The sequence below is a fragment of the Erpetoichthys calabaricus genome, chromosome 10 (assembly GCF_900747795.2).
Source record: "Erpetoichthys calabaricus chromosome 10, fErpCal1.3, whole genome shotgun sequence".
Lineage (NCBI taxonomy): Eukaryota > Metazoa > Chordata > Cladistia > Polypteriformes > Polypteridae > Erpetoichthys > Erpetoichthys calabaricus.
The window spans coordinates 36,489,329-36,515,063 of NC_041403.2; the positions used below are offsets into that span (position 1 = coordinate 36,489,329).

A 25,735-nucleotide genomic window follows, 5' to 3' on the forward strand; every position below is an offset into this window, starting at 1 on the left:
ACAGGCCTGATTGGTGGATTGCTGCAGAGATGGTTGTCCTTCTGGAAGGTTCTCCTCTCTCCACAGAGGACCTCTGGAGCTCTGATAGAGTGACCATCAGGTTCTTGGTCACCTCCCTGACTAAGGCCCTTCTCCCCCGATCGCTCAGTTTAGATGGCCGGCCAGCTCTAGGAAGAGTCCTGGTGGTTTCGAACTTCTTCCACTTACGGATGATGGAGGCCACTGTGCTCATTGGGACCTTCAAAGCAGCAGAAATTTTTCTGTAACCTTCCCCAGATTTGTGCCTCGAGACAATCCTGTCTTGGAGGTCTACAGACAATTCCTTTGACTTCATGCTTGGTTTGTGCTCTGACATGAACTGTCAACTGTGGGACCTTTATATAGACAGGTGTGTGCCTTTCCAAATCATGTCCAATCGACTGAATTTACCACAGGTGGACTCCAATTAAGCTGCAGAAACATCTCAAGGATGATCAGGGGAAACAGGATGCACCTGAGCTCAATTTTGAGCTTCATGGCAAAGGCTGTGAATACTTATGTACATGTGCTTTCTGAATTTTATTATTTTTAATAAATTTGCAAAAATCTCAAGTACACTTTTTTCATGTTGTCTTTATGGGGTGTTGTGTGTAGAATTCTGAGGAAAAAAATTAATTTATTCCATTTTGGAATAAGGCTATAACATAACAAAATGTGGAAAAAGTGATGCGCTGTGAATACTTGCCAGATGCACTGTATATATACATATATATATCATACACGTATACACACACAAAATATCAAGAATGTCATATCTGAGGCCAAAAACAGCACAAGCAGTAAGCATATCTCAAAGACAAAGAGGTTTGCAAGCATATACAGTTACAGACAGGTCAGAGGTTTAATTTACTGCCACGAAAACTATACAAGGAAAGTCTAAAATCCAGAAAATTGAAAGAGGGGCAAAATGAAATATCACAGACTGGTCAAAGTAAGGTCCAATAACGATAAGTCCAAGAGACAAAAGAACAGTTTGAACCTCAACTGTAGTGGATACCATGTCTCACTTCTGCATCCAGGTCTGAGGTGATGTTTGAGGTTGATTTCTTAAAAGATGGGTGACTCATATAGCTCAGTTAGGTCAAAGAAACCTCATAGAGCTTTCATGTGAGCTCACTTCCTTAAGGATCAAGAGGAGCAAGCTGAGGTGGTGTGGGCATGCAGTTAGAGAGCACCTTGGTTGTGTGCCTCCCACAGTGCGTGTACCAGGCATGACCTACTGGAAGAAGTACCTGGACGTGTTAGAAAGATTATGCAGTATCTCTCAAGTGACCAGGGAGTGTCTAGGACACTCTTACGCCAAAACAAGTTCTATGTTCCTTAATAATACATGTTCAACGCTAAACATTATAAAACACATTCAAACATACACGTAAATCAAGGAATCGATATTGCGACATGCCTGTGCAACATCCCTAAGTAAATGTCCCTGACTCTTATATAAAAAAAAAAAAAAATGCAAGGCTGCATATATGGCACATCACTGCTATAATGTAGCATTGACTAGGGCTGTCAACAGAGAAAGAATAAAAAAAAATAAAAACCAACTAAATTTGATTACTGTTCAGTCGGGCATATCTAATTATAACAATGCTTATCATCACTAGCATGCCATTCTGTCTTAACTTGGTCAATGAACAGTAAGTTATATGCAACCACCTCTCCAAAATGACAGCCGGAACTGTTGTCTAATACCATCCTGATAAGAAGCAAGCACCACAGATTTAGCACTCTGTTTTTGGGACTTGGACAGTGCAATTATAAGTTCTATATATTTAACACATTTCCATATGTATTTGTTTATACTTGATCTACAAAGAACAAGTATAGCAGAGTTTTAAAGAAGAGAGTTCTTTGCTGAAATTTCCTTTAACAATAAATAAGAATATATTCTTAGGTCACTATAAATTAGGTTTTATAACCTGTTTCATAGCATTCTGCTGACCTTAGGTGAATCAACATCACCGTGTGTTATATATAGAATACATACTGTTGTATATAATTTGCAGACATCTATTTAGTCCACACTGAGAGCAACTTGCTAATTCCAATATTTTCTTAACTGATGGAAGTTCTTGTTATACCCTTCAAAAATTCTGGTCAAATACCACTTTAGCACATACTGTAAGTCTCAAAGAAAATAATATCACTATTTTATGGATAACTCAAGCTAATTAAAGAAGCACTGTGTGCTTAATTTCAATTTAATTAGTTTACCCACATTGGGGTGTTGCTCCTGAAATTCCTACTTTCCATGTGTGGTCTTCAACAATCACTACATCATTCATCTTAAATTTGAATATGTAAATCTGACATTACTGGATAGATGACCTAAATGATGCAATTTCAAGCATTCAGGTCTTCAATGGCATCCCACTGCTTAGCTTTTTCTAAATAAATTAATTTGCATAACCATTTTTGCTAATCACTTCTGTGAATATTTAAGAAAATGGATAAATGAATGGATGATTAACTCTATTGACAACTAAAAAAAGAAGAAAGTATTTTCTATTTGAATCAGAATAAGAAATATAAAAAAAGAAAAAAAAACCCATAAAAGTCTTAGTGGTTTTATTAAGCAAGTATCATACGTGTGGTAACATAATCATCTGCTGCTGCACATTAGTGTTCAGTTCAGTGCATCTATGTGTATACTGTATATAGTGGAGCATCCAATTCAAAATAAAAAATACCATTAAAAAGGAAAAGCTGCCTATAAAATAAATAAGCTAAGAGCCTTTCTTGCTTATTTCACAAATTTTTTTCCAATGATTTTCATCTGCTAATACGGAGGGCAGATTTCACCTTGGTTGCTGAACTGTAAATGAATGGTGATGGGGATAAAAACACATTACAGAAGAGTCAAATCTAATATTATTACTTGGAAAAGGATTGTAGACTATTTGAATGAAACAAGATAATGGTCTGGGCATAGCTCCAAAGTGAAATGAGAATATATATTTCCAGTTAGCTCTTACTGATGTGCTTGTCTAAAGGATATAATCTTGTGGGGGTGTTTATAGAGATCAGCTAGATGGGGCTCAATTACCTTGTTCAATAGCAACCTCAAAGGTTTTTAAAAAGTGCATTAGACAGGAAGTTAACTAGCTGTTACAAGATTCATCAAGATGTCGATTTAACCTTCAAGGGACATAAAAAAGGGCTCAATGTAATGCAGTTAAAACCACTTCAAATAGAACTTATGCTCATTATATTAGATATTAGTTACACAGTAGATTGCAAGTATTCTAAATTATAATTATACAGTATTTCCAGCTAATTTTGGCATTAATAATAGCATCTTTGTGTATATCACATTTTCTAGATTATTTATAAACTCCTTAAGAATTCTAGGCAATGTGTCTGAACTCTGTTACCTGAGAATTCTGAAAGTATTCCTCAGTGTTAGAAGGGTCCAAGTTATTTTTATATTACAGTTAGTGCATCTATTGAGTGTTCTTATAAGATCAACATCTCTCAACATTCAGACACAACAGCCTTGAATGTTAAATATTTCAATTTTTTTAGGATTTGCTGTTTGAAATATATTTTCTACAGAGAGTAGGCAAAATATGCTTTTGAGAAATGAAAAAGTATGTGTCAGATTATAGATTATACAGTGGTGTGAAAAACTATTTGCCCCCTTCCTGATTTCTTATTCTTTTGTATGTTTGTCACACAAAATGTTTCTGACCATCAAACACATTTAACCATTAGTCAAATATAACACAAGTAAACACAAAATGCAGTTTGTAAATGGTGGTTTTTATTATTTAGGGAGAAAAAAAAATCCAAACCTACATGGCCCTGTGTGAAAAAGTAATTGCCCCCTGAACCTAATAACTGGTTGGGCCACCCTTAGCAGCAATAACTGCAATCAAGCGTTTGCAATAACTTGCAATGAGTCTTTTACAGCACTCTGGAGGAATTTTGGTCTACTCATCTTTGCAAAATTGTTGTAATTCAGCTTTATTTGAGGGTTTTCTAGCATGAACCGCCTTTTTAAGGTCATGCCATAGCATCTCAATTGGATTCAGGTCAGGACTTTGACTAGGCCACTCCAAAGTCTTCATTTTGTTTTTCTTCAGCCATTCAGAGGTGGATTTGCTGGTGTGTTTTGGGTCATTGTCCTGTTGCAGCACCCAAGATCGCTTCAGCTTGAGTTGACGAACAGATGGCCGGACATTCTCCTTCAGGATTTTTTGGTAGACAGTAGAATTCATGGTTCCATCTATCACAGCAAGCCTTCCAGGTCCTGAAGCAGCAAAACAACCCCAGACCATCACACTACCACCACCATATTTTACTGTTGGTATGATGTTCTTTTTCTGAAATGCTGTGTTCCTTTTACGCCAGATGTAACGGGACATTTGCCTTCCAAAAAGTTCAACTTTTGACTCATCAGTCCACAAGGTATTTTCCCAAAAGTCTTGGCAATCATTGAGATGTTTCTTAGCAAAATTGAGACGAGCCCTAATGTTCTTTTTGCTTAACAGTGGTTTGCGTCTTGGAAATCTGCCATGCAAGCCGTTTTTGCCCAGTCTCTTTCTTATGGTGGAGTCGTGAACACTGACCTTAATTGAGGCAAGTGAGGCCTGCAGTTCTTTAGACGTTGTCCTGGGGTCTTTTGTGACCTCTCGGATGAGTCGTCTCTGCGCTCTTGGGGTAATTTTGGTCGGCCGGCCACTCCTGGGAAGGTTCACCACTGTTCCATGTTTTTGCCATTTGTGGATAATGGCTCTCACTGTGGTTCGCTGGAGTCCCAAAGCTTTAGAAATGGCTTTATAACCTTTACCAGACTGATAGATCTCAATTACTTCTGTTCTCATTTGTTCCTGAATTTCTTTGGATCTTGGCATGATGTCTAGCTGTTGAGGTGCTTTTGGTCTACTTCTCTATGTCAGGCAGCTCCTATTTAAGTGATTTCTTGATTGAAACAGGTGTGGCAGTAATCAGGCCTGGGGTGGCTACGGAAATTGAACTCAGGTGTGATACACCACAGTTAGGTTATTTTTTAACAAGGGGGCAATTACTTTTTCACACAGGGCCATGTAGGTTTGGATTTTTTTTCTCCCTAAATAATAAACACCATCATTTAAAAACTGCATTTTGTGTTTACTTGTGTTATATTTGACTAATGGTTAAATGTGTTTGATGATCAGAAACATTTTGTGTGACAAACATGCAAAAGAATAAGAAATCAGGAAGGGGGTAAATAGTTTTTCACACCACTGTATAGCAAAAGGACCACAGCACAATGGCATAGTGACAATTGCTACTTCCTGGCAGCCTCAAGAACAGGAGTTCCATCCCTAGCCAGATCATTGTGTGGTTTCTGCACCTACTCTCTACACGGACACGAGACTGCCCTTGTTCAGGGATCTCAAACATGTGCCATGTTAGATTATTTGAGGATGTTGAACCAAGTTCATATAAGTGTGTGACTGTGAAATTGCCAGGTGAAGGACTAGCGCACTTTCAAAGTTAGTTTCTACTGTACTTCTGACAGTACTGGAATAGGCTCAGTTTCTGCACAACCAATTAGTGGAAAAAGCAGATTCAGAAAAAGAATCTCTCCTTAGACAGTGATTGGAGTGTGGAAAAAATACTAACTATCCATCTTCTTATTACATTTCAGTGACAGTATAGTAGACAATCAGAAAAACAGGCAAGCAAAATTTGAGTTTTGTAATTGTTGAATGGCACTATTATGCAACAGGTAGGTCATCCTCAATAGGAGCCGTGATCACTTACCTACTGGCAACCAGAGCAGTTTGGTTTTAAGCCCAAGAAGTCTATCAGACCGCCTCCTGGCACTTGGGGGTTCTCATTGAGCCCAAACGCAAATATCAGCAGAGTTTCTTTGCAGCCTTTGTCGATTTTCATTTGATCAAGCTGCCATGTGGGACATCCTGAGACTTTGCGGAATCCCCCTGAAGTTGCTGGATATCATGGCTAGTCTGTACACTGGTACCGTTAGTACTGTGCAGAGTGTACAGAGAACCTCTACGTTTTCCCCAGTTGATTCTGGTGTTTTTCATGGGTGTGTTCTTGGTCCTACTCTATTCAACACTTGCATGGACTGGATGTTGGGCAGGATCATGGGGCATCTGTTGGTGAAGAAAGATTTACTGATCTTGTCTTTGCCAATGATGCGGTGCTATTCGCAGAGTCAATGGAGGCTCTGATCAGGGCTCTCGAGAGACTGAGCGAGGAGTATGTGTGTCTGGGTTTTCAAGTGTCCTGGATAAAAAACAAGATCCAGTTTGTCTGTCTGCAGAAAGAATATCATCCTCATCAAGAGGTTTACTTAATTTGGCAGCAAAAATCATTTCTATAGTAACTCTTCCTATGAAGCCAGTAGATGGACTGGGAGAGCGGGGAGATTATGAGGTCGCTGGAAAGGGGTGTTTGGCAATCCCGATTTCTATGCTAAAGGACAAAGGGTAGATGTTCTGTCACACACCCCGGAAATGACAAACTCACGTCTGCCTGGGAGGTTGCCAACCGAGCCATTTCATCATGTGGTGGAGTGGCAACACACTGTACCAGAACATGCTCCCTTACTTGACATGACATATATGTGTGTGGGCAGTAAGGTAATGGAAGCAGGCATAGTTTTATGTACTACAGCTGGGCTAATTCAGAGAAGGACGAGTGCATGTTAAGGATCACTGCTCCAGTATCTTTCACCACAGTTAGCAGCAGGCAGAGACAAACAACTGATCACTTGACGCAAATCTTATCTGATACAGCAAAACATTTCCACAGATGTCCAGAAATCTAAAGAAACATCTGTGCTCACAGATTTTATTTCATCTCTCTCTCTCTCTCTAACTCTGTGCACAATGAGCCTATTATTTGTTGCCATTTAGGGTCAGGCTTGGTGAGAAGTAAAGACAATTGTTTGTGCTAATTTGTTCAAAAAGCACACCATAAGGAGGAAGTAATTCAAGATGTATTTGCCATAGCTAGCCCAGCAGTCACAAGTTCACTACTGTTCAATTGCTTTCAGAATATTATGTTCATATCCAACAACACAACTGAAAATTTAGCAACACATTTTTCACTCCATGTCTATAAAGAATTTATTTTTATTTGGGCAACACTGAACCCATGAGAACATCAACTGTTAAAATCAAACTCTGCATTTACCTCTCTTTCTATACTGGAGCATGCTTGTTCTTTGTAGGAAAAAAAAAAAAAAAAAAGTCTACACATTTCATTTCCCAGAACTCAGAACTCAGTGGCTCAGCCTGTGAGAACATCTTGTGGAATGGACCCAAGACCCCAAGCTCCAAGACTCCATAATACCCTAGCTCAGGGCTACTTCCAGAACAATCTACACAATCACATCCAATGTCAGGAATGTACCAGTACGTCCAGTCGCCATATTCTCACTCCAGTGATCCCAGAACCTCTTACAATCCTGAGCCCCAGCACCTTTTTACAAAGCCAGAACCCTTGGGGATTTTGACCTTGCCTCTTCCTTGTAACTGCACTGTTATGTCATCTGACAGTTGGTAGCATTCTCGCCAGTCTCTCCCAGCTTACAGTAACCATTTTCTTTGGTCAGAGATATAGGCATTCCTGGCACCTGGTATATTAGTTGCCCAATAGCACCCAGGCTGCTAGTCCCTATTTTGTTGTTGCACTATCTACTGCCCTAAGATGATAACCAATAACCCCCATGCACCTACAAGGAATACTACCCCCTGCCAGTCACCCACCCAGAATGGTAACTGAAGACTTCCATGCCACTAAAGTGGGGTCTCAAACCCTCATGGGTTTAGCCTAGTCCATCTTCTGTTCTGCATCTTTTTTATGCTATCTTTCTCTCTGGCACCTTTTGTCAGACATACTCAAACTACTTGAACATTTGAAGGTCACAGTTGTAAATTATTTAATAGAAACAACATTTAAAGCCAAAATAAAAAACCACACACACAACATCACAATAATAATCATACTAATGTACAGAATAGAATCCATCAGAAGGTCAACTTGCTCCACAAGAAACAAGTACAAAGACTTAAAATAAACACAAGGAGACCGCTGCACTGGAATACAATATTAAGGGTTATCATATTGATTGCCTCGAGTTTTTCCATTACAGGTTACTCATCATAAATTTAGACTTTTAAAACAATTCTCTGTATCAAATTAGCTCTTCTGTTGCCGACATAATTATTCTAAATATTTATAGACCCCTGCGGAGTCCTAATGAATGGCGTTTTGCTTTTTGCTCGTTTTTTGGAAATGCCTCTTCGGTTCTCTACATGAATATTTTTTAGAGGTAACTTTGAAATGAAATTCAATAATAATCTGCAACACTTTTTTACTCTCTTTTAGATGAAAAGGGCCACATGATATTCAGGTGGCAAACTCATAGCAACAGAGCATCAAAATGAATTTGTCATAACTAACCAGTTTTAAAAACCATTAGTCATTTGAAGATTTTTTTTAACTACATAAAAAAAGCTGAGCTAGATTCACAGAGCCCACTATACTTCTTTAAAATGAAAACTTGAAATCTCCATAACTAGCTATGGGCATAGCATCATACAGGCATACATTAATAGTGTTTTTTTGTTACTGGGAAAACTAGGCAAGGAAGACAATGTACCACTGAATTAATACGTAGACTTCCGGAATTATATTTTGAAAGCTCCTACCAATAGCATATTTATGATGGGTCATTTTTATACAATCCTTTATTTGTATTTCTTTGATTACATGCAATGGATACAGCGAATGATGGAAAACTCGAAATGTTCCTCAGAAGACAGAATGCAGTACCTCTAAAACAGTGATGTGCAATACATCCTGTCAGGCAATAAATCCAGACATCACAGAATATACTTTCAACTTCAAATCCCACCCTTAGACGATTATGTGATCATCAGCAAACTACACAGCATGTCTGTGCTTGAAGTGTTTAAATAAAAGTAACATTGTAAAAAGATGTATGTTCTTAAGGCACAGTACCCGTTATATATGCACACACTGTAATATTAATGCTAATTCATGTTAAAAATTAAAAAGTAATAATGAGCAGTATGAAGTTCCTTGTCAATTTCGAGCCCTCCTTGCAATGAGTGACATGAGTGTTTTAAACCAAGCCTTTTCATTAACTTAGACATTCTGTAGACAACGTTCAATATCCTAGACATTTTGTTAGGTGAAACTCAGTATATTACATAATGACACAATATTACACACTTGAGAAAAAGCAACATCTAAAAGCAAACACTTGCTTTGCAGGGTATGGGTCATGCATCTTTTCATTTAAAAAAGGGATTAAAAGGTCAAAAGTACACCATGTGTAACTGGAACCAAATTTTAGACATGTATGATGTACTGTATGTGTAGAAATTAAAAGTATGAAAAATACATTTGTGCAGGCTGGTGTTAACATGTTAAAAAAAAAAAAAAAAAAGTATAAAAATTGAAATCTGAAATGCACCTTTTTCTTTCATGGCACATTAAGATGCAAGATACCCACCTCCTTTACTTTGATTCTCTCCCACTTAACTCCATGTACAGTAGTGCAAGAAAAAAGCGATGTTTACCTTTACTGTACTTGCACTCGGACTATCCCAACGCAGTTGCAGAAGACACGAGACATGCTCTGCCATACGCTTTCTCTGTCTCACTGACCACAGCACCAATAGAATGACAAAAACATTCTTCTCCCATAAATTTGCTCTGTCTAAATCACTATGTATATCTTCTCTTGTAAAGACATTTCCTACATAACCGATTTTAATGAAACAACCCTCTACTCAAGCTCTGGCTATACTGGACTTAAACAATGTGGTATTGTTTGCCTCTACTTTAGCTTTGTGTGTAAAGACCGAGTCATCCACAAAATAAGTACCATAAACAGGCTGCACATTAGTAGGTTAAAATGCATTTACATTTGAAGCTATTGGGACAGACAGATAGAGGGATATTAATATTAGTGTAGGCAAAACCATCTCCATGTTCATAGAGCCTAGAAGCATATCGATTCCATAAGAAAAGGTTCTACTTCATTTAAAGAATTAGTGGCATGGTGACATAATGATTAGTCCATCCATCCATTTTCCAACCCACTGAATCCGAACACAGGGTCAGAGGGGTCTGCTGGAGCCAATCCCAGCCAACACAGGGCACAAGGCAGAAACCAATCCCAGGCAGGGTGCCAACCCACCGCAGGACACACACAAACACACCCACACACCAAGCACACACTAGGGCCAATTTAGAATCGCCAATCCACCTAACCTGCATGTCTTTGGACTGTGGGAGGAAACCCACGCAGACACGGGGAGAACATGCAAACTCCACGCAGGGAGGACCCGGGAAGCGAACCCAGGTCCCCAGATCTCCCAACTGCGAGGCAGCAGCGCTACCCACTGTGCCACCGTGCCACCCATAATGATTAGTTTTGTAGCATAATGGTTCCAGCATTCCAAGTTAAAATTTCGTGCCTACAATACAATACAATACAGTTTATTTTTGTATAGCCCAAAATCACACAGGAAGTGCAGCAATGGGCTTTAACAGGCCCTGCCTCTTGACAGCCCCCCAGCCTTGACTCTCTAAGAAGACAAGGAAAAACTCCCAAAAAAAAACCTTGTAGGGAAAAAATGGAAGAAACCTTGGGAAAAGCAGTTCAAAGACAGACCCCTTTCCAGGTAGCTTGGGCGTGCAGTAGGTGTCAAAAAAAGGGGGTCAATGCCTAGCTATGCCTAGTCACCATCAATGTAAAGTCTGCAAAATTCTCCTTTGGTTTCCATTGTTTTTTTTCCTCAAGGTATTCTGGTCTTCCTCCCACAACCAAAGATGTACAGAGTACTGATGTTCCATCCATTTGTGCCTAAAGTATTTTAGAATATGCACAGAATTGAATCAATCAGGTGTGAGGTATATTTAAAGACTGAAGTAATCTAAAAGAGCCTCAGTTTACAATCTGCTAATAAGTCCTATACTTAACCTCAAACTGCAGCTGGGCAACCCAAATGAAGGTTTTGGTCATGTCGACATGAAATGATTGGAAGCACAGGCAGCCACTAATCCAACAGCACCATGTACCCAGTGCTACCTAGCACCTCAGCCCAAATGATTCAAAATTTAGAATACATTTTTATACTGAAACTATGGACAAAACGTGGCAATGTTTAACACACCAGAGGCTGGTCAACATGCATATCTTTAGCAGGTATAGCTACAACAAAAAAAAAAAAAAAAAAAAAAGCATGTTAAAGTACTAGTCAAACATCCTGATCAGCTTGCCAAAAAAAGTATCATGTGTTATACCTTAACATGAAAGGGAGTGAGAAAGAGCTACACCAAAGAAAAAGATGTAGTGATTCTTTAATTAGTTGTCACAGTACTGCCTGACAATGCACTTTATTTAACTTTCAGTTATTAAATTATGATATTCTAGTACGTTATAAACTGGCTGAAATTACGTGACTCTCACCCCTAGTCATCTATGCACCTCTGGTATTATGAAACGTTTTACATGAACAAACACTGTCATTTCCTAATTGAAGTAAATGTCCAGGTAAATACACACCATTTCAGGAAGGGGGTAATAAAGGTTTGTTACGTTGCTTTGGCCACAATGAACTCTTGTTATTTGTACAATTGGCACATCTTGATTTATTTCACTTTCTGACCACTCTAATCATTTCTTTTTCTATATTTAAAATAAAAGTTCAGGCTAATAGTTTTAATTATTCTCTAGGACAAAAAAAATGTTTAAATATAACACCAAGCTTTATTAAAACACAAACTTTTATTCTCAATAAAAACACTTTTAAGACTAAACTTTTAGGAGTATAAAATTGATATTAATATCTAGGAAACAAGTAGAATTAAAAAAAAAATTAAATGTGAGAAGATTAAGTTGCATAAATAAAAATGTAATGGGACTGTTAAACAGTTTGGAAAATGTGTTAAAAAAAACTATTATATAACAAAATTGTGACATCACTTCTTAAAGCAGCTAGCAAAGCAAGGCCTTGGGATTCATTTTCCAGATTGGTTACCTTCTATTTGGTGTTGGTATGATTCAATCCAGAATGAATAAAAAATTGTGTGTAAAACTCAATTGTGTGAATCGCTACAGTAGCAAAAGTGTTATTTTCAACCAATATGATGAGCTGGAACTAAGCTACATCTGAAAATTGACCTCATTGCTCAACTTTGTAATAGGATTTGTGTTTTGGTATGGATGATCACTGGTTGGTGTTCAATCTTTACATTTCGAGTCTGACCACACCCTTCTAAAGTGTTCCTTAAAGCATTAATTCTGATGGGAAAACAGCATTAAAGAACGACTTGTCATATCTATCTTATTATATGCAACATGCCTTTTGGTAAATATACAATCAGTCTGAACGTCATTTAAGTACACTGGAGCCTAAAAAAACATTAAACCAGCGCTAGTCTAACTGCAATTACAGGTGAAAGTAAGTAGAACTAAGCAAGACGTTGGCCAAATGCTAAGTTGTAAATTATCCGGAAAGCTGCATCAAAGACCACCAGCTTCAACAGCTAGACGCCTGCCACTGTGTTAGGCGGACCAGAGGGACCAAGTACGGTCATGAATTGGCGTCAACCCCGTGCAAGATGCATCGAGGGCAGGATCCATCGATTCAGAACTCTGTACCGGCCAAAGCTAATTCAGAAAATGTAATATATATACAGATAAGAATAGTAATGGTCCCACTAATTGCAAATCAAAACAAATATCTGCAGAACGAAAGCATCGTCACTTGACAGATTACCAACCACGTTTGCACCTGTCTTCCTAAAGGCGTTATCACCTGACTAATTGACCTGCAACTGGAAAGTTTTTATAACCATTGGAGTTTTTTTCCCGGTCATTTTAAAAGACTTGGCTGGGGCTATCGCCATTCAAAGGTATTTTTCATCCATTTTCCAAACCCGATAATCAGACGCAGTACAAGACAGAAACCAACTATTGCAACAGTCTTTCTAAATCGATCAAAGGGTGTACACCTACACTAAGTTTTGAGCCTCAACTCGACCGAATCCTCTACTCTTCTGGGTTGCAGGAATAGTGACTATGGGGACAATAACGGCCCAGGACTTAAAAAGTCTGCAGCGGCAGTTCCAACCACTGAGGCACCGTGCGATCATAGAAGCGATCTAGTAGGTTCTCTCTCTTTTTTGTTGGCAATACTAAGAAAATATTTTATTCAGTCTTTATGTCATGGCGTGTGGATAAAATGAGCTGTGTATAAACGAGTTACATTTTGTGGCGCCCCTTATGTCTGACGAAGACTGTGAGCTATGCTCAAAGACGGGCGTGTTTCAGACGTTGATTCCCACGTTTCCTTAAAAATATTTAGCAGGATATCTAGAATTACAGAAACACGCAGAGTCAAGTATAATTAAATATATAAAAAAATAGCCTGAGAAAGTTAAAGCTGACCTCCAAAAGATTCCGCACCAGGAAACAAACTATGCTAGTTTAATAACTTTTATTTTAAAATAAAAGAATGCACAGATCACCAGCTTTGTGCCACTTATTCAGTGTAATTCTATTGCATTCAACAATTATGAGAAAACGAAGCTGTATACCTGGAAGATTCGCACGCAAAGCCTCCATCCAGCAGCCGGACTTTGCAGAATAGAACTCCGTTGACAAAGGGTACAGACGACAGTTCTTCCAGATCAAAATCGACTTTAAACTTAAATTTCTTTTTCTTCATCATTATGAAAGCCATACAGTGTGTCCGTGAACCGTGTTCACCAAAATAAGAATAGCAGTTTTGGGAGTTCCCCTCGTGTTCAAACGTTTTCTTCGAGATCCATAGCCTTAGCTGCACTGGAGGCGACCGGCTTCAGCTACTTCAACGCCGCCACGTCTTTCGAGTCCACGGCTTCGCTTTCAGTTAGCTGTACGCGCGCGGAGCCTCTCTGCTCCGGCTCTTACTTATCCCGCTCCGTGAGTCGACAGCACTGGGCGGCTGCGAGCTCCTCCGCAGCACCGCGCAATCACATTACGTGCTCTGCTGAGGGAAACCCGATCTGAAGGTGACAAAACAGAAATAGCCGCCGCCACCCCTCCTTCTCAGCCGAGGCGAATACAAAAGTGAAAAGTGAGCGTAGGAAGTAGGGTTTCTGTCGGACACGCACACAGCAGTGCACTCGGCCCCATTTAAAGGCGCAGGCGGGACTTAACGCCGAGCTCAGCGCTGGTCGCGCCGGCAGCCTGCCAAAGTAGACAAGCAACACGCTGTTCTTAATGGATATCCAAGGTGAGCGTTTAACTTGTGCAGAATGCGAAAAAAACCGGTCTATTTACTTAAAGGCTGTAAATGTTACTGTATTTTAACACGCTGCCTTAATGTGAGGACAAGGAAGGGCGGAGTTAATTTGCACAAAACTAACCCGCTTACAGCTTTTAATTTGTGATTTTTCCTTAACATTGTTATTATAGTAAGCATTTTTTCTGACGTTGCTTCCGTTTTTTACCCAAATGAAATGTTAAATGTACCAAGAGGCAGAGATGGGGATTGAACCATCAGCCGCGATCCATACAGTCTGACTCCACGGCGAGAAGAAACAATACCTTATGCTGTTTGGTTAAGCCATTCAAATTCTAACCAACCCACTGAGGCGGACGGCCCTGGCATTTTCCCGGCCGGGACGCCTTCGCACATTCACTGGGTATTATCTCCCTGGGAGCGACAGATGGCAGCCCCCACTAGATTGCGGCAGTACCGCGGTTTCCCACAGGGCTTCATGGGAGTTGGAGTTTGCTGACTCAGCCCTGTTGGGTGCCGTGGGGGCTACCAGGGGGTGCTGTGGGGATTGGGAAGCCCAACTTCGTGGGGCTCCAGCCTTACCCGGAAGTGGTCCTGGCAATCACACTTGAGGAGCCAGAGTCAGGAGGGAGAGGAGTGGAGGTGGAAGGACTGAGAGACACACAGAGAAAGTGTGCCTTTATTGTACTTGTGTAATGTGCTGCAGGTGAGAAACAAAAGGAAAGCATTTCTCACGCCTTATTAAAAGCCTTGTGTGTTTCTGGACTTGTGCCAGCGTATGTCTGTGTCAAATGTATGAGGAGCTGTAACACCCCCTGGTGGCCACACCATCCAGTTAATTCCATAGCACTGGGCAGAAAGCGGAAACCCAAAAACTAGTCCACCCATGTGTGCCAACCATGAACTACCAGCATGTCATCTGTCATCAGTCATCATCCTGCTAGATCTGTCTTCTGCTTTTGGCAGAGTCAATCATCATATTCTCCTTGCCACCCTCTCTGATCTTGGCATCACTGGGATCAACCTCAAGTGGTTTAAGTCCTACATCTGAAGCAGGTCTTACTGTGTGCCCTGGCAAGGACAAATGTCAAGGGTGCACTAGGCAAGGATGGGTGTGTGATTGGCCGTGCATTGGCACCTATGCATTTGACTTGGTCTCTGGGTATCTGAAGACATACCGAAGCGATCAGGGCGAGAGACTGAGAGACACAGACATAAATGATATGGAAAAAACAAATAAAAGCTGTTTCTTACAATGCATGCCAAACTCTCAATCCAGTGTCATGCATTAAATTATCAATAAAAAATGTTTATGTGCAATGACACATTCAATGCAGGGTGATTCAAAAAGGATAAAAAAATAATTATTTTTCCCTCTTTCGTTTCATAAAAGCTAATTAGAGCAAAGATATTTCTAGTAAACACAATTAAAAATGGATGGCTAGCTCACCACATCAATCTCTTATTAGTAATGCCACTTTATTAGGTAATTTGGAGGACTCCACCTCAGGTAATCCTCTACCTTCTCTCCATTTCTGAGCTGTCAGAAGGTTACTCACACCAATACCAGATTCTGCCTCCACTTCAATAGGTAATTCAGAGGATTTCCACTGCAGGCATTACATCACCTACCTTCTCGCATGGAGCTGTCAGAAGATTACTCACAATAACCTTAAATTTTGCCTCCACTTTAATTGGTAATTCAGAGAATTTCCACTACAGGTTCTGCTCTACTTTATCTCCATTTGGGAGCAATTAGAACTATTAGAAAGTTGCTCAAGACCAACACAAACAACGATCAGAAGACAACAATGAAGATGATGATTATGATTCCTGTAGTAACAGCAGTACACCAACCTCAAACTCTGCCTCCACCTCAATAGGTAATTCGGAGGACTTCCTCCACAGGTACCACTCTACCTTCTCTCCCTTTTGGTGTTTTTAGAAGATTACTAGAGGCCAATGCTCATGACGACAACAAAGAAAACACTCTCCTCTAGTAACAGCAGTGCTGTTTTATACACTTTCTGTGGCAAATCTCAGCCAACACTTGTGTCATCTCCACCAAAAAGCTCACATGCTGTCACGCTCACAACGCAGCTTGCATCAACCCTAATGTAACTCCTATAACTTGAGGATATTGAGGTTGCACCCATGTGCATGCACAAGCAAACAGATCCACAGTTCAGGAAACTCTTCTGAACTTCATTTAGGTGACTTCATTGTATTCTCATAGGGCCCCTTTCGCTCTCTCACTCACGACTCATTCCTAGCTTTCAACTATCCTGATGGTCTTCCTGGAGAGAGACAGAGTGACACTGGAATGCCAGCGATTGCACACTTGAATCTGTGCTTTGCTCCATTTGACTCTCTAGGCTGCACACACGTCTGAGTGCACCCCAGTCATGGTGTGTCTTCATGCAGCTATCCAGCTGTTTCTGGGTGGCACCTTACACCACACTACCTTATTTTCTTGAGGTAAGCATCTAATATTTTTTATAAAAAGAAAGATCCTGTCAGAGTAGTCAATAGATCAGAACATATATCTATATGAAGATACTTGTGAGATCCTGTGCTCCTTCTGGACCTCTCGGGTCTGTTAATGAATGGTGCCTAGTGATGTCAAAATTCAAGGCATCAATTATTAATCCAGACTCTTTTCATGTGATAAAAGTGTCTGTTAAGCAAATAAACACAAATGCACACTCTACACAGGCAGTATCCAAGGCTAGTGCTGGAAATGTGAGGCAACAGCACTAATGTCTATGCCACCATGATGGCTTTATTCAATTCAGTTGAATTATTTTTTAATCAGTTTATTATCTTTATAACTTCCAGTAAAATGAATAGTATTGATTCACAGTATTTAGTCATAGTCCCAGGGTGCTTACGTGTCAGAAATGTAGTGACAAGTAGAATATAAATAACAAGTCCATTCACTCTTTTATCGTTCTGATTAAACATATTCTGTTACAGGATCAGTAATCACCAGGCACTGTTTCTTCTCTCAGCTGATTCTGGCACAAAGCAGAAACTAACAGTACATGGTACAGGTACTTCTTTAAACAAAATAATTGCAAGGTAAGTGACACCACTCAGTGATGGAGCTGAGATGGTGTCATCCTGGTTTATAATTCAGAAATCTTTCCAGTATTGTGTCACATTGCCTGTGTGTTATGTCTGTAAATTGGAGGCTTAGACAGCTGCAATAATGTTGTGGGGAAAATACTGGTCTAGGGGATTTATTTCACATAATATTTTCTGTACTTTCTATCCATTTTGAATGCATTTAATCCAATTCATTGGTTGGAAGGACCACAAGCTATTTTGGTAGCAGGAGACCAGGTATTATTCTCAATCTGGTGACTGTCTGTGTGGAGATTGCAGATTCTCAATATCCTTATGGGTAGTGGTTGAAGAAGATTAGGCATAATGGTAAAGGCTTTGGACTTCAAACCCTGAGACTGTGGTTTCATATCCTGTTTATGACACTGTTTGACCACTTCACCTGCCCGTGCTCCAATTTGGAAAAACAAAAAAATAAACTTAACCAATAGTATCTCAAATGTTGTAACTCACCTTGGATAAAGGCATCACCAAGAAATAATATTAATGAAAAAAGCTGCTCTCCCATTGTTCTTCACTACTCTTTAAAAGGGCTGTCTTGTATATCTTGGTATCAGATCCAAAGTGGTTTGGTAAAAAGATACGTCTAAGACGGACTTGAGGTTTGAAACACCGTAGATCAATCAAAGAGAACGGCAAGTGTTTAGAAACAGGAAATTTCGACAATAAACAAGGCCTGTAAGGTAGTCACTGCACGAAACATGGCAGTTGAAGTCAAGTGTAGAACAGAAAGCAATAAGCAGTTAAAAATGACGACTTAATAAGAATATCCTTCAGCTCCCAATCAGAAGTGATCTCTGAATTCCAAGTGCTGGGTGTCACAAGGCTCATATATCAGTTTGTGATGCATAGCTATGATGGCTGTCATAAGGATGGATTGCCAGTAGTCAGATATTTTCAGCCAGATCTGATTTGGCATCACTTATTATTGCTCATACATCTCCTTAAATCCCATAGCACTTTTAGCACCTTTTTACTACCTGATATATTGGTAGTTGTTGACATGTATGTTTAATTGGTATTTTTAAAATTGCCAGTGGTAATTATTGGGAAGTGCACTCGATATAGAAGTGAAGCAACTGAAAAGGCTGTTTATAAGGCTTTTATAATGAGAATGGATCCAATATTAAGCTAATTTGGTTGGCAGCCATTCAAACAAGTTTAATGAACTGAAAGGATTTCTTGTTTAAAAAATTGTGTATTTTCAATTGTTTTTGCAGATGGCATCAACATAACTGGAAATACAGTTCATGTCCTGCATATTTTACAGCGGGCATATATTCTCTAAAAATAAGTTAATTTGTTTTTCAACCTTGGCTAATTGCCTGCTGCTTCGAGAAACATACATATTTCACAATAGGTGACAGGAGAACAAAACACTTGGGCTTTAGAGAAAATAGCACTTGCCTTTCATTTTAGTGCTGATTTAACTTATTGAAACACACAGCTATTAAAGTAAATAGAGGCAGAAGCACACCATCGGAGCACAAGTCTTTGGTGCAGAAGTAAGAATGAGAACAGGGACACCTTTTTTATCTGTTGCTAAGTTCTTTGATTTTCAGTTGTGTCCAGGAAGACGTGGTTCAGAGAAAAGGTTTGCAGGCCGGAGCCCCTTATGAATTCCAATAAGGGATCACTGAAATGTTAAATCAATGTGATAGACAGCCAGCAGCAGGTTGTGGTTGTTAGTATTTAATGGACATATTTCAAATACAAACTATAGAAATTAGTCAAATAAATAATATGGTGGCTAAAGTCTCATTCTTTTTACTGTTTCTCTCCGTATTCAGAATATTGTAGCAAATTATTTGTTATATGAAGGATCTTGTGAATGACTTTCAGAGTTATTTGTTTGGATGTTTACACTATGAAATTTACAGTTCATATAGCATCTAATTTTCTCAGTGCACCCTAAATACTTTTATTCTCTAACATTGTAAAACTATTTAATCAAGTTCAGGGTGACAAGGGGCCAGTGCTCGTCCCAGCAGCATCAGGTACAAGACCAAAACCTGTCCTGGGAGTGTATGCCAATCCATCACTGGGCCCACTCATGCACACACCCACACACATCATGTGGTGCTATAAATTAGAGCTGCCAGTTAAGATAATCTGTATTTCATTGTAGGAAACAATCCATCCAGAGGAAATAAATATATGTGTATATAAATGTAAAATAAACCTATTGTGGCAGACGACTAGGAACCTTGCCCCACCGGGACACCTGGAACAAGGAAGGACCGGGAGAGGATCAATATATTCCCCTTGACGAAAGAGGGCAGCCTCCCTGGATTCCATCAGGGCCGTGGATACAGAGCTGGGAAGCTCATCCCAGTGGGGGTTTGTGGCCACCACCAGGGGGCACCTGGATGGTTCCTGAGCTATGGACTGCAGCACTTCCGCCACACCAGGAAGTGCTGCCGGAAGATCATCAGGGAGAACCTGGAGCACATCCGGGTGTGCCATAAAAGGGGCTGCCTCACTCCATTCTGGCATCCGGAGTCGGGTGGAAGAGGACGGAGCTTGCGATGGGAGGAGTAGAGGTGGCAAATGAAAAGGAGGTCTAAAGGACTGTGAGCTGTATTGGACTGAGTATTGTGTTGTGTTGTGTGCCCAGGAATAAAACATGTGTGCTTTTTGACATCTGGAGTCCGTGTCTGTCTGTGTCGAGGCTGATCTTCCACACTATGTATAAATATATTTTGTATGTAGAGTAAAACAAAAAGAGCACATATATGTATACACATAAATTTAAATTATAAATCACAGAGCCTGGTGACTATTTATTAATGCTCCCTACAGCCCTAAATCGCTGAAAGTCTTCAGTGGTAAAATCAACACATCCACCCAGGGTACCATCTGAAACCTATGTTCCTGGGACACTTACTCAGTCAGGCAAGATAAGGAATACTGATTCAAGAAATAAGAAAGATGCAGGAAAAAACATATTAAAAAATTCTGTGGAAGAGTAATGGTAGGTTAAAAAGTGATGCCAGGTTTAAATGGTATGTATATTACTGAAGGAGACATCAGTGGATTACTTTAAGGGTAGCAGAACATGCAGGATTACAACATGGAGAATAAAGATACATATAAATATTAGGCACAAAGTAGGAACCAACCCTGGAAGGAACTCCAAGCAATCAACACCTTGATATACAATGTATATCTATATATGGTATATACTGTCTGCGGTGGGTTGGCACCCTGCCCGGGATTGGTTCCTGCCTTGTGCCCTGTGTTGGCTGGGATTGGCTCCAGCAGTGCCCCGTGACCCTGTGTTCGGATTCAGCGGGTTGGAAAATGGATGGATGGATGGATGGTATATACTGTAGCTTATTTATTTTGCACAACTTTGCTGGAAACATAACTTGCACATACACTAAAGTATGCATTAGTACACGTCTTCAAAATAAAGTATAATTTACTGTTTTGTTTTGTTTGTGTTTTATTCAGTTATTTGAGTTTTTAAATTATAATGGTATGTGGACATATATTAATATACACAAAGCACCTATTAGTAGATTTTTCAGAGCATAATCCAAAGATCATTCATGAACCTAAGACTCGGCAGTCTTAGAGGAGTCAGCATTCTGACTTAAAGTAAGCTAGACTGCCCTGCAGCTCTTAGTTTTTACATTAAAATATAACTTACTTGGATATACTATATTAAAATGTCTGATATACTGATCATTAAAGAGGTTGTACATACACATCCTTTTAAATGAGAAAGAACTTTGTAATTTACTGTAGATTAACATGGTTTTCTTTATTTTCAGTTCTGACAAAGTAAAGAAATCTGATAAAGCGAATGCTATCTGGTTTAAGAGATCTTATGAGTCATGGATTTAAGATTGATTTCACTGGCTAAATGAAAATAAGTCACAAGTGTAGTATTTTGGTTTTCATTTTTCATGAATACATATACCCGAGTTTTAAAGTTTACATAATTTATCATACATGTTTAATAGTGTAGTTAAACAGCAAAGCCACCACATGTAGAAAAATGGACAGAGGCGCAGGCAGGGTCTGCATTGCTCAGCCACTCTCTGCAGAATAAAGTGGCAGCAGCTAAGGGGAACATTTCTTTTTCTCTGATTCAATTTATTCTTTCTTACAAATAAATAATTGTATATTGCAGTTACAGTTTGTGAAAGTAAAGCAAAAAATGTCAATTATCCCATATATAAAGAAACATAGATTTATTATTCTAACATGCAAGTCATTCAGAGTATATTTATATATACAGAGAGAGAAAGAAAGTCTTGGCTGTATCAGTATCCCAAAGAAGGTAGACCCCATTCCTTACTTGATCAGGATGCTGACACAGGGATGGTCTCTGCCAGCCAAACTGATGATGCTTCTGCATTGGTGTTCCAGCAGGGATGGGAGGGAATTCTTTTTCCTGCTGGGAGGCAGTATAATGGATGATCACTGTTTAGAGAGTACTTGTATTTTGTGCAACCTTAAAAGAAGCAAAGGTTAAGTTAAAAGAGGTATAATACAACATTGTATTTAACCCGGGACTTGTGTTGTTGTAGTTGTGTCTGGGGTTTTTTGAAGCTCTCTCTTTTGTTTTCTTTTTTATTACTTTAATAAACTTTTTTCTTAATAATTATTACTGTTAAGACTTGGCCCCTGGCTTGTTATTTTAAGTTATTAATTTTTTTAATGGATTTTTAAATCGAGGATATGCTTCTGTCAGAGGATTGAGCTAGTCTTAATTGCCTTGCGGACGAGCTGCAAACTCACAGATGAGCACTGAGTATCTGAAGGCTTCCTTATGTCCACAAAATCAGTGAATGTAAGTGAGTTTGAGGAAAGTTAGGTGGGTTGGCAGATACAAGGGACTGTACTTTCTCCGGTCCTGTTCAGCCTATATACATCGGACTTCCAATACAACTCGGAGACCTGCCATGTGCAAACGTTCGCTGATGACACTGCTATGGTGGGCTGAATCAGGAATGGGCTGGAGGATGAGTATAGGGACCTAATCAATGACTTTGTTAAATGGTGCGACTCAAACCACCTACAACTGAACACCAGCAAAACCAAGGAGCTGGTGGTGGATTTTAGGAGGCCCAGACCCCTCATAGACCCCATGATCATCAAAGGTGACTGTGTGCAGATGGTGCAGACCTATAAATATCTGGGAGTGCAGCTGGATGATAAATTAGACTGGACTACCAATACTGATGCGCTGTGCAAGAAAGGACAGAGCCGACTATACTTCCTTAGAAGGCTGGCGTCCTTCAACATCTGCAGTAAGATGCTGCAGATGTTCTATCAGACAGTTGTGGCGAGCGCCCTCTTCTACGCGGTGGTGTGCTGGGGAGGCAGCATTAAGAGGAAAGACGCCTCACGCCTGGACAAACTGGTGAGGAAGGCAGGCTGTATTGTTGGCATGGAGCTGGACAGTTTAACATCTGTGGCAGAGCGAAGGGCGCTCAGCAGGCTCCTATCAATTATGGAGAATCCACTGCATCCACTAAATAGTATCATCTCCAGACAGAAGAGCAGCTTCAGCGACAGACTGCTGTCACTGTCCTGCTCCACTGACAGATTGAGGAGATCGTTCCTCCCCCAAACTATGCAACTCTTCAATTCCACCCGGGGAGGTAAACATTAACATTTAACATTATACAAAGTTATTGTCTTTTTTTTCACCTGCATTATTATCATTCTTTAATTTAATATTATTTATTGTATCAGTATGCTGCTGCTGGAGAATGTGAATTTCCCATTGGGATTAATAAAGTATCTATCTATCTATCTATCTATCTATCTATCAGATAATCTAAAATCCATTGAATCATTACAACATGCAGGCTTGGGCAGATTTGTGGCAGATGAAAATTAATGTAAGTAAATGTGAAGTATTACATGTAGGAAGTAAAAATGTTAAGTTTGAATACACAATGGGCGGTCTGAAAACTGAAATTACATTTTATGACAATAATTTAGGAGTCATAGTGGACTCGACAATATCAACTGCCAGACAGTGTTCAGAAGCCATTAAGAAGGCCAATAGAACGTTAGGTTATATAGCACCCTGATGTGTGGAGTACAAGTCCAAGGAGGTTATGTTCACACTTTATAATGCACTAGTGAGGCCTCATCTGGAGTACTGTGTGCAGTTTTGGTCTCCAGGTTACAAAAAAGACATAGCAATGCTGGAAAAAATCCAGAGAGGAGCAACTAAGCTGATTGCAGGACTATAGGTGAGGAATTATGAGATAAGACTAAAAGCCGAACATTTTCAATATAAGCAAAAGAAGATTAAGAGGAAACATAATTGAAATGTTTAAAATTATGAGGGGAATTAGTACAGTGGATCAAGACTCTTATTTTAAAATGAGTTCAACAAGAACACGGGGACACAGTTGGAAACTTAAGGGTAAATTTCGCACAAATATTAGGAAGTTTTTCTTTACACAGAGAGCCATAGACACTTGGAATAAGCTGCCAAGTAGTGTGGTAGACAGTAGGACTTTAGGGACCTTTAAAACTAGACTTGATATTTTTTAGAAGAATTAATTGGATAGGGCTGATGAGCTTTGTTGGGCTGAATGGCCTGTTCTGGTCTAGATTGTTCTAGTGTTCTATTGTTCTAATGTTCTAAACATAAAGTACTGTAAGATATATATAATAATCCTAAACTCAGCTGGTAGAACTGTGATCATTACCGCCAAAGGGGCCATCTCATACCATATCAGAGGAACAGCTCATTCAGGATGGCATGGGTGAAGATCTAGTATTCGGATAAATGTAAGGTGGAAACGATTCAAAACTGGCCAGCCATGATTACTATTTAAGTTGAGAAAACTATCACATCTTGTGGTGAGTTGTGGCAAATTCAGGCATTGTGGCATTTTGGGTACTGAAGAGACCCAGCTTAAACATCCTATTTCAGATGCTATTTAATGCTGGATGGGTTACATTTGATACGATCAGACAGAGTGGAAAAAGCAGGAGGGGATCTAGAGACTTACAGTATGTGAAAGATATAATAGAACAACAAGCACATTACAATTAAAACTGAAATGTATGATCCAGACTTTGAAGTGAGTCTGACTTCATCCACATTACAGACTAGGAGGGGGTTGCATCATCTTCTTGATGTTTATTTTTAAACTAAGCAACAGAAATGATTCACTCCATTGTGAACACACTAAAGATAAATGTTATATCTCATCCTGGGTCCATCCTCTGGCTGGAGTTCAAAGTCTTGCTTTATGTCCCTTTTGATCTTTGTTAAGCTATTTATTGTTTTAATTTAATGTTACTTTTGTTAATAATCTGCTGTATTTGCTTTGTCTGTGTTATATTCCAAGTGTTTTGTGGGTCACCTGCCAACCATCACCAGGAATTGCTCTCTGCCTTGTATATCCCAGAGGGGTTTCCCACAGGTCCTGGTGGACCATTTTGAAGGCATTTAGGAGTTTTGGTGAGTTACTGTGTGTTTTTTTTCTTTGCTTTGTGATTTCTGGATATTTTGAACCTTTGCTCAGTTGCTCGGTTGACTTCACTTTGGACATTGTATTGGGACTCTGTTCACCTGTGATTGAATTGTTGGCAACTCCTTTATGCCATTGTGCACTTTGAATATTCATAGTGCAACTGAACATTTTGTGAAAATAAAATTTGTATTTTATGAAGACCTGGTGTTTAATCTTATATCTAGCTGGGAGTTTAAGGGTAAATCCTCCCAACCAATGGGCAATTTTGGAACTGATTTTTTGGACTTATGTGCTTTGGGACCTTTTGTTCATAACAATTAGTCATTCTGAATGATGGTATCTTCAAACGGGCATCTTTGGATGGAAAAGAATTCTATTGGCATAGAACACAGTAAGTTGGACCTGCCTGTCCCAAAAACACACACGAACACACACACACACACACACACACACACACACACATTCATGCTAGGTCAATTTAGTTTTTCTTTATACCTATTATATGTTTTGATATACTGTGTTATAGGTCACATTTATTTTATACATTATAAATGTTCATGTTTTTCCTAAACTACACAGTTCTCTGTCAAACCTGCTAGCAGGATTCTAGCTGAATTGATTTTTTTACCAATGTGACCTTTAAACATCAAGAGTTTGAAAGTAATAGCTACCAATATATTACATATTTTTTAGAAATAAAGCACTGCCATGTGAGATGTTTTGCTCAAGAGGTAAATATTATACAAGCAACCTCACTCTTACAGTTGTCCACTGAGACATGAACCTAAAAACATTCTGATGATAAAATGGCCTTCATTT

General features: G+C 39.4%; 1 protein-coding gene across 1 annotated transcript in view; it reads right to left on the reverse strand.

Moving 5' to 3' along the window:
- fam102bb (family with sequence similarity 102 member Bb) overlaps positions 1–14,303 on the reverse strand; it is a 58,055-nt gene extending 43,752 nt beyond the window's left edge. The window contains exon 1 of the mRNA XM_028811092.2: positions 13,642–14,303. Within this exon, the coding sequence (XP_028666925.2) occupies positions 13,642–13,787 (146 nt within the window). The 5' untranslated portion in view covers positions 13,788–14,303. The remainder of the gene's footprint in view (positions 1–13,641) is intronic.
- Positions 14,304–25,735: the final 11,432 nt, after the last annotated feature.